Source organism: Giraffa tippelskirchi, chromosome 1 (assembly GCF_054371585.1).
Source record: "Giraffa tippelskirchi isolate mGirTip1 chromosome 1, T2T-mGirTip1v1.2.pri, whole genome shotgun sequence".
NCBI classification, from domain to species: Eukaryota; Metazoa; Chordata; class Mammalia; order Artiodactyla; family Giraffidae; genus Giraffa; species Giraffa tippelskirchi.
In genome coordinates, this window is record NC_137275.1 from 157,652,920 (window position 1) to 157,665,991 (window position 13,072).

At 35.6% G+C, this 13,072-nt stretch overlaps 1 protein-coding gene across 3 annotated transcripts in view; it reads left to right on the top strand.

Moving 5' to 3' along the window:
- Positions 1-13,072, top strand: part of BRD10 (bromodomain containing 10) — a 102,700-nt gene that overhangs the window by 23,095 nt on the left and 66,533 nt on the right. For 2 of the 3 annotated variants that reach the window (XM_081500773.1, XM_081500781.1), the window contains exon 2: positions 12,572-12,772. The exons of the other annotated variant lie outside the window; for it this stretch is intronic. In XM_081500773.1, the coding sequence (XP_081356899.1) occupies positions 12,572-12,772 (201 nt within the window). The remainder of the gene's footprint in view (positions 1-12,571; positions 12,773-13,072) is intronic. 3 annotated transcript variants of the gene reach the window in all.

Genomic DNA, 13,072 nt, shown 5'->3' on the forward strand with positions numbered 1-13,072 from the left:
CTAAGGGATTCCTGCCCACGGTAGTAGATAAAATGGTCATCTGAGTTAAATTCACCCATTCCAGTCCATCTTAGTTCGCTGATTCCTAGAATGTCGACGTTCACTCCTGCCATCTCCTGTTTGACCACTTCCAATCTGCCGTGATTCATGGACCTTACATTCCAGGTTCCTATGCAATATTGCTCTTTACAGCATCGGACTTTGCTTCTATCACCAGTCACATCCACAGCTGGGTATTGTTTTTGCTTTGGTTCCATCCCATCATTCTTTCTGGAGTTATTTCTCCACTGATCTTTTTTTTTTTTTTTTTTTATAAATTTATTTATTTTAGTTGGGGGCTTATTACTTTACAATATTGTAATAGTTTTTGCCATACATTGACATGAATCAGCCATGGGTTTACATGTGTTCCCCTTCCTGGACCCCCCACCCACCTCCCTCCCCATCCCATCCTTCTGGATCATCCCATTGCCCCGGCCCTGAGCCCTTGTCACATGCATCGAACATGGAATGGTGTTCTGTTTCACATATGATAATATACATGTTTCAATGCTATTCTCCCAGAACGTCCCACCCTCACCTTCTCCCTCAGAGTCCCTAAAATTGTTCCATGCATCTGTGTCTCTTATTCTGTCTCGCATATAGGGTTATCGTTACCATCTTTCAAATTCCATATATATGCATTAGTATACTGTATTGTTGTTTTTCTTTCTGGCTTACTTCACTCTGTATAATGGGCTCCAGTTTCATCCATCTCAGTAGAACCGATTCAAATGTATTTTTTTTAATGGCTGAGTAATATTCCATTGTGTATATGTACCACAGCTTCCTTATCCATTCGTCTGCTGATGGACATCTAGGTTGCTTCCATGTCCTGGCTATTGTAAACAGTGCTGCGATGAACATTGGGGTACACGCGTCTCTTTCAATTCTGGTTTCCTCGGTGTGTATGCCCAGCAGTGGGATTGCTGGGTCATATGGCAGTTCTATTCCCAGTTTTTTAAGGAATCTCCACACTGTTCTCCATAGTGGCTGTACTAGTTTGCATTCCCACCAACAGTGTAAGAGGGTTCCCTTTTCTCCACACCCTCTCCAGCATTTATTGCTTGTAGACTTTTGGATAGCAGCCATTCTGACTGGTGTGAAATGATACCTCATTGTGGTTTTGATTTGCATTTCTCTAATAATGAGTGATGTTGAGCATCTTTTCATGTGTTTGTTAGCCATCTGTATGTCTTCTTTGGAGAAATGTCTGTTTAGTTCTTTGGCCCATTTTTTGATTGGGTCATTTATTTTTCGGGAATTCAGCTGCAGAAGTTGCTTGTATATTTTTGATATTAATTGTTTTTCTCCACTGATCTTAAGTAGCAATTTTGAGTTTACTTTTGTATATAGTATAAGAAAATAATCTAATTTCATTGTTTTACTCCACTGTTGAAGAGACTCCCCTTTTCCATTGCATATTCTTCCCTCCTTTGTAACAGATTAATTAACCACAGTGTGTGTTGGGGGGTTTGTATTCTATTCTGTTGCATTGGTCTGTGTGTCTGCTTTTGTGCTAGTATTGTACTGTTTTCATTATTGTAGCTTTGTAGTAAAGTCAGGGAACCTGATACCTCCAACTGTCTTCTTTTTTCTCAAGATTGCTTTATCTCTTCAGTGTCTTTTGTGTTTCCATACAAGTTTTCGAATTCTTTGTTCTAGTTCTGTGAAAAATGCTGTTGGTATTTTGATAGGGACTGCGTTGACTCTGTAGATTTTCTCAGGTAGAATGGTTATTTTAACAATATAATTCTTCCATTCACTGAACATGAAGTATCTTTCCATCTGTTTATCATTTTTAGTTTCTTTCATTAGTCTTATAATGTACACTGTACCAAGTACAGATCTTTTATTTCCTTAGATTTATTCCTGGATATTTTTCCTAGATATTTTATTCTTTTTGCTTTGATGGTAAATGGGATTTTTAAAAAATTTCTCTTTCTGATAGTTAATTGTTCATGTATGGAAACTCAACAGATTCCTGTATATTAATTTTGTATTCTGCAGCTTTACTGAATTCATTGATGAGCTTTAGTAGTTTTTTGGTGGTGTCTTTACAATTTTCTGTGTATAGTATCATGTCATATGTTAACAGTGACAGTTTTACTTCTTCCTTTCCAATTTTGATTTCTTTTCTTTTTATTTTCTGGTTGCTGTGATAAGGATTTCCAATACTATGTTAAATAAAAGTTAGCCATTCCAAATTTTAGCATGTTCAAAACTGAACTTTAGGAACTTCTCTGGTGATCCAGTAGCTAAGAATCTGTGCTCCCAGTGCAGGGGGTCCGGGTTCAACCCCTGAACAGGGAACTAGATCCTGCATGCAGAAAGTAAAAAGGATCCTGAATGCCATAGTGAAGATCAAAGATGCCGAGTGCCACAACTTAGACTGGACACAGCTAAATAAAGTATTGAAATTAAAAAACAAATAAACCACTTAGCTTTAGGTTTGTTTTTTTTTTCTTTTCTAAGCCTATTCTTTCCTTCTGAGCAAATGATTCCACTATCTGTCTGTGAAGTTGCTCTGACCAAAAAACTAGCTCTTTTCATTGATTCTTCCTTTTCACTTATTTCTCATTTTAAGTATATCAACAATTTCTGAGTTTTCTTCCTCTGAAGTATATTTTAAATCTTGCCCATTTCTCTTCACTGTCTCCCCTTAAGTACAAAGTATTATTTCTTGAGTGGAATACTGCTAAAGTTTGCTGATTTGTTTTTCCTGCTTCTGCTTTTTTCTCTTAGAGTCCATTTTCTACCCAGCAGCCAGGGTAAACTTCAAAAAAAAAAATGTGCATTGAGAAGTCAGTGCCTTGCATCAAGCACTTCATTGGCACTTAGGCTATAGTGAGGAGTTTGGCTTATTGTTCTTTATATACCTGCCAAGCCATTTCTCACCTCAGGGCCTTTATACTTGCTCTTTCTTTTACCTGGAACACTCTTATCCCCAAAGTTTTCTTTGGTTTTTTGGTTTGCTTTTTTTGTTTGTTTGTTTTGATCATGGCTGGCAGCTCCTGTCATTTCCTCGGAGAAATCATTCTTGACTGTCTTTCACAGAACTTACAGTATCTTATAGTTAGGACTTATGTGTATGTATTTGTTTACTCACTTTTTGTGTATCTTCTTAGTAGGATGTAAGCTCAGCAAGGAGGAATTTTGCCTGTAAGTGTTGATACCAACACCTAACTCAGTATCTGTGAGAACTTAGTATTGAAAAAAGGAATAAATAAATGAGTCTGGTCAAGGAGTGAGGTTGAAGTTGAGCTTGATTTTTTATCTCACATCCAGCTATTTGTCACAGCATCATTTTTTTCCCCATTGCTTTGATATACCATTTTGTAATGTTAATATATTAAAGTATTTGGATCTACTTTTGAACTCTTTTCACTATACTGTTGGTATGTTTAACTCTTCATCTTCTGGCATTAAAATTCTTTATTACTGTGACTTTTAAAATCCATTTTAATATCTGATGAGATGAGTCCTCTGTCAAATGATTTTTTCTTAGTTTTCCAGAAATGAAATGTTTATGTTCTTATTTTTACATAAGGTACTTTTTATGTTTTTTATAGCATTGTGGAATCAACATTTGAACCACTCATTTTTTTGGTCACTTGGCATAAGAAATAAGTGAGAGATGGAGAGATTAGCTAAGATGAGAGTAGAAAGACCCCAAGCTCACCTCATCTCACAAGCACACCTAAATCATAACTATTTGCAGAAGAGCCATCAGTGAAAAAGACTAGAACCTTCCAGAAAAGATCTTCTGTAACTAAAGGCATGAAGAAGGAACCACAGTGAGATGGAGTTGAATATTATTGTCAAAGATAGAGAAGTCTCCACGGAGGGAGAGATTTGGCTTGGATTTTGAAGAAACGAGCTCACCAGACAGTGAGGGGAAGAAAGAACCTCTGCACCTGGTGCAGAGGTGCAATACCAAGCAGCATATCTGAATGGAAGAATGCAAGAGAGCAGTAAGTACCTGGAAGACAAAGACCACTGTCTTCGATTGAATCCCCAGGTTCCAAAACAGAGCCTGGACCCAGCAGTGCTCAATAAATGTTTGTGGAGTAAATGAGAGGCAGTACAACCAGATAGAGTTCTGTAACACACACTAAACCTTGCAAAACCCAGAGGGCATGGTAAAACAACTGAAGATTTTTTAAATCAGAAGAAAAATAAAATTCAGAAATGAAAATTTTAAATATTTGTTTTTAGTTATGTGACCCAGTGGAGGTGTTAGCTAACCCTCTGGTAATCATTTTGCAAAATATATGTGTATTGAATCAACACATCATACACCTTAAACTTATGCAGTGATTTATGTCAGTTAAATCTCCATAAAGGAGGAGATGCTCATTTTTGAATTAAAAGTATATGAGAGAAAATAGGAATTACTAGTTTGTGGGGAGTAAGAATGACATTCTTCCCATTCTTGAAATGAGCAATAGAGAAGTTGGTAGCATTACTTATTTTCTATAAACACCATGATATCCACTTTCTACATCTTCCTAATTTCATTTAAGTCTTCAGCTCTTGTCAGGTCCCTACATCTCTTTTTTATGATCTGTTATTTCAAGTAGGTAGAGGCGAGACTCACCCTAGCTTTCCCAGCTTTCTTGTTTGTGTCTTTGTCACATCTGAAAGTATTCTGAATTTACAGTATCCCACTTTAAATCCTCATCAATACTTGGCAGATATTTAGAGGAGTTAGCCAAAAAAAGGAAGCCAAAGTATCTGCCTGCCCACTTTGCAGACTTGTCACAGCTTTAGTGTTTTCTAGGGAAAATGAACGTAACCAGTCTCTGAAAGATAGTGACCCAGGGGGCCCTCTGTTCTGCCTGTACTGAGAACTCCTGACTGCTTCTGTGTGATAAGGAATAGCTGTAAAGTTAGTGAAATGTTCAACAGGGCAGCCCTAACTTTTGAAAATTCGTATCAAAGCTATCAAGGTTGGTAAGGCACTTCTCAGTATCCTTCCTCTGTAAATAAAACTTGACATTTACCTTTCTGCCTTCCTTAAATTAGAAAGGCAAAATCAAGAAATGGAAATTTATTCTAAGCAAAATGATTGATTTTCAGTGGTGGTCTTTGGTGCTTCTTTGGGGGGGAGGGGTGTTATCATCATTTTTTTTGATGCCCACTAATGGTATGAGCAAAGATTCTGAGATATTTTTTAACTTACAAAGTTATTTCTAATTATTCCTCTATTGAAGTTGCCTCTTGAATTTTACTAATGAATGTCTTCTTGCTTAATCCTTGGCTTTTACTTAGTACTTTCTCCATCTACACTGGAGGATTAAGTAGTTTAGATCACTTGATATTAAAACTTTTCTCTTTGTTGGTTATTGTGATATTTCTTGTCTTAAGAATAACTTATCTTTTGAATCTTCCTCTTCTTTTGCTATGTTTTTCTTCATAACTATGGATGACCCCTAATGTTATGCTTCTAGATCATGTCTCCTTATATTTGTTCCTCTGTGGAGAGATTGTTTTTTATGATTTTATCGCTAAGACTTCTACATCTATATCTTCAGCGTTTCCTTTTGTTTTAGTTTCCTGTTTCTGTCCATAGAACTTTCACAGATGGTTGTGTAACTGTTATGTGAAAATGTTAAAGACTAAGTGTGTTTCTAACCCAGATCTTCCCAGATTTCCTGTTTTTCTTTTCAATTCTCACTTTTTTTCCCCAGTGGTGTCACCATTGTTTCAACCTGATTATATGCAGACTATCAGCATGTCCTTGCTGAATCCCTGTTGCTCAGTAAATATTTTGAATGAATGAATTTGAATACTTTGAATGAATGAATTTGAATACTATGAATGAATATTTTTCTTCTTAATTAGTATTGCTTCTCCACTCTTGCCTATCTATCTAAAACTATTCTTTCTGCAAAGTCCAGGTTAAAGTCTTGACAGAAGAGTAATTGGATGGTATAGAGAAGTTGAGTAAATAAGAAATGAAAAATTATCATTTGAATTACATAAGTAGGAGGTCATTTGGGAAGAGGAATTTCAGTGGAGTAGGTGTAGGCAAATGATAGTTTGAAGTGTGAAAAGTGAAATGGACCAAGAGTTAAGATGTGGTACTTCTTGAGGAGAATGGTTTGTTTTTAATAAAAACTTGGACGTTTATATGCTAAAGGCAACTAGCAGGGACAGGCTGAAAATGCAGGAAATAATTAATGAAATACAAATTCTGAAAATCTACTGCTGAATTAGTTTTTGATAAGCACTTTTTTCACTGCAACTTAAAATTCAGATAAATTTTGTTTGGATTCAGATAATTTTATTTTTTGAGAAACAGAAAGTTAATGGAACTCTTTCTTTAAAACTACCATTTTCTCTGTGAAATAAGTAGTAAGCAAAGTCAGCTACTATGTGATAATGGATAGTGAGGTGAAGCTTTTGAATAATGGTGACATTTGAAGTTGCTGTTATGGAGAACCAAAGAGGGAGTTTACTTCCTTCAAAGAAGTCATCTTAGGTGAGTTCAGTTTAGGTTACAGTTAGACAGTAGACTACAAAGTGGTGATTTTTTTCTTCTACCTTCCTTAGTAGTGAAGGTATAGAAGCGAAGGACCTTTCAGCTGAGATGCAAGAGAGAGATAGGGTGCCTGAAACAGAAAGATATATTATGGTCAAGGGAGATGAGATAAAAGAAGAGGTGAGTCATGGGACTTCTCTGGCAGTCCAGTAGTTAAGACTCTGCACTTCCACTGCAAGAGGTACAGGTTCTACCACTGGGGAGCTAAGATCCCGCACGCATGCTGCAGTGTGCAGCCAAAACAAAAAAATGAAAAAGAGAGGTTTAGTCATATATGATGGATCAATGGATCCCAACTAGTTATCTACATGAGGCTGAACTATCTTAGAGTAAATAGAGCAAATAAAGAACTCAAACAAGGAACTGGAGGGTTGGATAAAGGGGAGTTAAAAATGCACAGGGAATAAGAGTAACAATTGGGAGAAAGTAAAGAAGATCAATTAGGAAACAGATTTAACAGTCTGTGATAAATGTGTGTGTGTGTGGATGAAGATTTCTTTGTTCTGAAAACTGGGGTATCAGATATATACCTGAGATGAGAGAAGTGGTCTCCAAATTTTTATGGTCTGGCTCCTCAAGCAGAAAAAGTTTCCAAGTTTCCAATATGTACCCCAATTGTATGCATATTTATTTATAAAGTATATATGGATTCTTCTGTACAGTTGTGCTGTATATATTGTAAAACATTATATATAACACATTAAACTAGATAATTGAAATAAGAGATGAAGCATATTTTTTTTTAAATACCAAGATGAAGTTATTTTTGGTAGGATGTTTTGATATTTCATTAATTTTAAAAGTCTTGTTTTAATCCTTGGTTCTAGAGCTATCTGACAGATTTATTTTAAGTTGGGGTTCTTTTGGTACTTGATTTCAAAGACTGTTTTAGTTCAGAGTGGGTAGCCTCTCCCTTCTCCAGGGGATCTTCTCGACCCAGGAATCGAACCAGGGTCTCCCACAATGCAGGCAGATTCGTTACCAACTTGAGCTATCAAGGAAGCTCATTTCAGAGTTCATAAAGATACACAAATACAGATGGAAAAAGTGCATGACAGGCTGGGCTAACTGCCTAATGATGCTTATCTATCAAACATGCAAAAGTTTTTGTTCAAATCCACCAGAAAAAGTTCTGCCTTCCCTAATTTCAGTCAGTTGCTCTTGAAAACCAGTACTAAACTGTTGTGCTGGATAGTCTTCATTCAGTTCAGTTCAGTCGCTCAGTCGTGTCCGACTCTTTGCAACCCTATGCATCGCAGCACGCCAGGCCTCCCTGTCCATCACCAACTCCCAGAGTTTACCCAAACTCATGTCCATCAAGTCGGTGATGCTATTCAGCCATCTCATCCTCTGTTGTCCCTTTCTCCTCCTGCCCTCAATCCTTCCCAGCATCAGGGTCTTTTCCAGTGAGTCAACTCTTCGCATGAGGTGGCCAAAGTATTGGAGTTTCAGCTTCAACATCAGTCCTTCCGATGAACACCCAGGACTGATCTCCTTTAGGATGGACTGGTTGGATCTCCTTGCAGTCCACGGAACTCTCAAGAGTCTTCTCCAACACCACAGTTCAAAAGCATCAATAGCCCCCTTCAGATCTATTCTCTACTCTTCTGCACTATGCTGTGTGTCCTGGGAGGCTGATCTCTAAGGACTCCTTCAATTTGTCTGCCTTGTTCTCTGGCTTCTGATTGGATTCAGTGAATTGGAGGCACTGACAGAGAGATAGGAATATTTATTCCAACAGCTTCTTTTTTGTTGTGTCGCAAGTTGTCAGTAACTGTGCATCACTCATGTGTGGCTCTCTCCTACAATAGCAGCTTCTTGGCTCTAGTAACTACTCCCTCCCCTCCCCTATTGAGCCTAGAGTGATAAAATGCTCTCTGGCTGGTCCATGAGTGTTTTTCCATCCCTTCCTAGTTTTCCTTAAGCTTAGTTGCACATTTGTAAATAGATTCTTCATTAAACATCACCTCCTTTTGAGTATTCTCTCTTCCTTGTCAGGACCCTGAGGACTGTATTACATTTAAAATTTTTTAAGTAAATGGGTTTAAAAGAGGTTGAAACTCTTCATTTAGAATATTTTTAAGCAGATTAGATGATTCTGTTTCCAACTTTTAAGTATACAGATAAAAATTTTATAGGTGTCACTTTTACATTGTTTTAGTAACATAAAGTTATGTAATAGTGGAAACCTTTTCAAGTATCTGTATTTAGTGGAGGGTCAGTGTTAGTCCATATGTTAACATTAAGTAAAACTTAATGTCAGCTCATTTCCATCTTAATATTTATTTTAGTCATTTTAAACAAAATTGCACCTCTGAATTCTGAAATTTCGAATGCATCAACACCACAGAAAAGACCTTCCATGCTTTGTGAGTGGGAAAAAAAGGGATAACTATAAAAGTCAATGAATCAACTATAATTGTTGCTTAGCTTTTACTTACAGTTAGCAGTCTGTTATTTTCAAACTACTGCCAAACTGATTTCATAGAATAATTTTCCTAGTAGGAAGGAAAAAGCTTCAATTTTAGAAAAGGGGAGTTATTTTTTGTATAACTTGAAGGTTGATTAATTATCTGACAATTCTTATTTGAAAGTGAGACTTATTTTCATCTTATTTTATTGCCTTTTATTCTCTGATGAATGAAAATGAAAGCTACTAGTTAGTAAGAGATGTTTGATAAGGATTCTTTTACTGTGAACAACAGAATAGATGACTGGAATTTTTCTTCAACTTTATTTATGTGTGTAAATTTAAAATAAAATATAGTTTGGCTTGTATCCTTTCAAGTACTATGTATATATAGTATTTGAGGCTTTGAAGGTAATGGTCATTAACAAAACAAAGTCCTTATCCTCCTGGAGTTTTCATTCTGGTGAGGAGATGGTTAATTACCAAGTAAATAGATAATTATATCATGTAGTATATGATGAGTAACATGAAGAAAAAGAAACCGGAATAAGGGAATAGAGAATGACAGGGAATCTGTTAATGGTTGTGGTAGTCAAGAAAGCCCTCTCAGATACGGTGACATTTTAATAGAGATTTGAATGAAGGGATAATGCCTAGCATACAAGTATCTAGGGGGAAAGTGCCTCACAGGAGAGAGATCAAGTGCAAAGTGAATGTTGGTGTGACTGAGAATGATAAGGAGACATTTGTGACCAGAACACAAAAAGCTAGAGGCAGAGTCATAGAAGATAGGGTCTGCAGAGGTAAATGAGAGCCATATCATACTAGCTCTTGTAGGCCATCGAAACTTAGCATTGTATTTTAAGTATAACTGGAAGGCTTTAGAGGAGACAGAGCAGGGCATTGACCTAATCTAATTACCTTTTTTTAAAATTTTTTTAATTTTTTTAAAATTAGTTTATTTTCTATTTTTTTAACTTTACATTATTGTATTTGTTTTGCATACATTGACATGAATCCACCATGGGTGTACATGTTTTCCCCTTCCAGAACCCCCCTTCCACCTCTCCCCTAATTACCTTTTTAAAAGAATTACTTGGTTTGTTGCCTAAAGGACAGACTGTATGAGTAGAAGCCAGGAGACTGTCACAAAGAGAGTGCAATAATCTAGGTAAGAGTTTGAACATGTACACAAACACACACTACTGGATGCCATATGTATGTTTACATATGCATATACTTGTATATAATTCCTTTGGGTTAAAAAAATATGTTTTGTCCAGAAACTTCTTTTTTACATTCAGCAGTGTAATAAGGACATCTTTTATAGCAAGTACATACAGATTTACCTATTGCTTTTAATATATGATGATATTGTATGGTGTGATGTGCGTGCTCAGTCATGTCCGACTTTTTTGCAACCTCATGGACTGTAGTCTACCAGGCCCCTCTGTCCATGAAATTTTCCAGGCAAGAATACTGGAGTGTGTTGCCATTTTCTTCTCTGGTGTGATGTACGTGACTTTATTTGATCTCTTACTGAAAGATGTTTGTTTCCATGTTGTCCTTTTTGAATAACAAACAATATTGTGTGTGTGTATTATTGCTTACAGTTGTGGATATATGTCTGTAGGCTAAATTCCTAGAAGCATGATTGGTCAAAGGATATGTGCACATTAAATCTTAATGATTATTACCAAAGTGACTTCCGAGAAGGCTGTGACAGTTTTACATACCCACTCACGCTGGATAAGAATTTTTTCCTTAGACTCTTTTATCTTTACATATTGATACAAGACAGTTTTCTTTGTATTTGAATTATGAATGATAAATATCAAAGCTTATAAATGCTTATTTCTGATGAGTATAAAGGATATTAATTTATCTTTCTTCTGAGAAAATAATGTTTAAAAAAGTAGTTTGAAACTTCATCTTCTCTACTTAAATGACTGAAGTTAAAGGGTAAAATTTAGTTTCTGACTTGTTTACATGACAGTTTAAGCATGACTTAATGTTTCCCTTAACTCTTCTTCTCCCCCGGTGCTCCATGCCCTGTGACTTCTGACATGTCATCATGTTTTAGTGTAATATTGTCCATTAATGTCCTCTTCCATTAGTATTGAAGAGGAGATAAATAAAATTATAGAACTAGTCAGTCTGCCAGTGTGAACACTCTACTAAAATGAACCCAGATATACCCATTCAGTATCTGTTATTGCCAGTTTATTTTCCTTGGGCCCACATTCCTTACTCTCAGACCAATTAACTATTATACAGATGTATGCTGTTGTGCTTAAAGGATCACAGCCTGAAATAGTATGGATAGATTAGCTCAAGTTCTTTAGCAACACTGGAAAACCAGTTTAAAAGTTTATGCCCTGCTGAAAGCTGAATCAATTAAATGTTATCTCCTCATAGTAAAGAAAACATGTAACAGTGCCACAGTTCAGTAGACCCTTGCAATCATACTATTCATGGGACCTAGATGGCCTGAGAGTAAGACTGTTACAAAGTTATTCTAACGTGAAGTAATAAACCACTGTGAATATAGTCCAAGACGTACAGGAGTTTATTTCATGCCGTAAAATCTTGTTTTGGTGATCCTTTAGATTATTTTGTATTAAAGAAAGCTGTGCCTGTAGAACAGTAGGAAAATATAACTACAGGGTCGACTTCTATTCTAATTTATATACATTCCTTTCCAGCATAATGAATGCTTGCTTTTAAGATTGATTTGATTTTACCATTATAGAAACAACCTGTACAAAGGTTTCAGAGGCTATGGCATGTTTTGCAAAGGTACCACAGCAGTTATTTTCCCTAATGCTTTTCACAATTAACTCATAAATTCAGAAGTCAGTTTTTGGTCTAGGCTTAAAAATTTATAAGATTAATTAAGTGTTTCTTTAGTGTAAATAAATAGTTTTTATTCAGTTATGGGTAATTAAGCAAACTGCTGAGAAACTTTTTCATCATTATCTTTAAACATTAGGTTAGTATTGTATTACTAAATATAGGGTAAGGGAGATATTTATGGTGAAATTGAAGAAGAACTCTAGATTAAGTTCTTTATCTAGTTTAGTCAGAAAGTTTCTAAATTTACAATTATATATCATAATGCTTACCACTTAAAATTTATATATTATAATGCTTCATTTGTTTATAATTACTTCAGCATGTCTATGTATGATAAATTTTTTCTCCCAAAATGTTTTTTTGTTATTATATACTTTCCCATACCAATGATAAATAGTATGAAACCTATAAAGAGATGTAAAGATGTGCTACATTTAATTTTACAATTTTTTTCATTAAAAAGATCTTTAATTCTTAATTTAGTGCTTCAGTTTTATATTTTTTAATGTAGGGAAGACACTATCACTTAGACTAGTTTTATGACATGAGTAAGGAAAATTAGAAATTATGTAGCAAGGATAAAAATCTGAAATATAGCTAAGAAAGGTTTAACTAAGTTTTATGTAGTTAGCAAAAAGGATTCTTCTTAAGATGCTGGTTGAGGGGGTTTATTGCTTACCCAGAAGATTTGACCTGTGAATGACTTATTCTTCTCCAAGGCACTTGAGAGAAAAGACAACGATAGCAGTTACATCTAGAGGCTATTATGGATTGGAGGATGAGAAGGGAACTGCATGTACTTCAACAAGGCGTCGGTCAACACCACGAAGTTTGGCAGGCTTGACAAGTGGAGTTTTTGAATCTGTAATGGTTCAAGTTTTGAGACAGGAAGAACAGCTGAGAGCAAAAGAAGAAAAAAGGTAAATGTTAAAAAAAACAACACAAAAAACAGTTAAGTTTCATGTTGTTTAAATTTTCAAGAACTACATTTCACAGAGTAGCTGTGTAACTTTTGTGTGCCCATATCAAATTTCTGGGCCCATTTTAGTAGTGTGTCCAGAATGCATTCTCACCTACATATGAGTTAATACTGATACATCAAAATGGAATTTGTTTCAAAGTGCAGTTTTAAATGTTAAACCAAATTATTTTAAAGCTATACAACAATAATTTTTATGAAAGATTTCAGGCTGCTTTCTATACTTCTGGAAGTAGTCTCA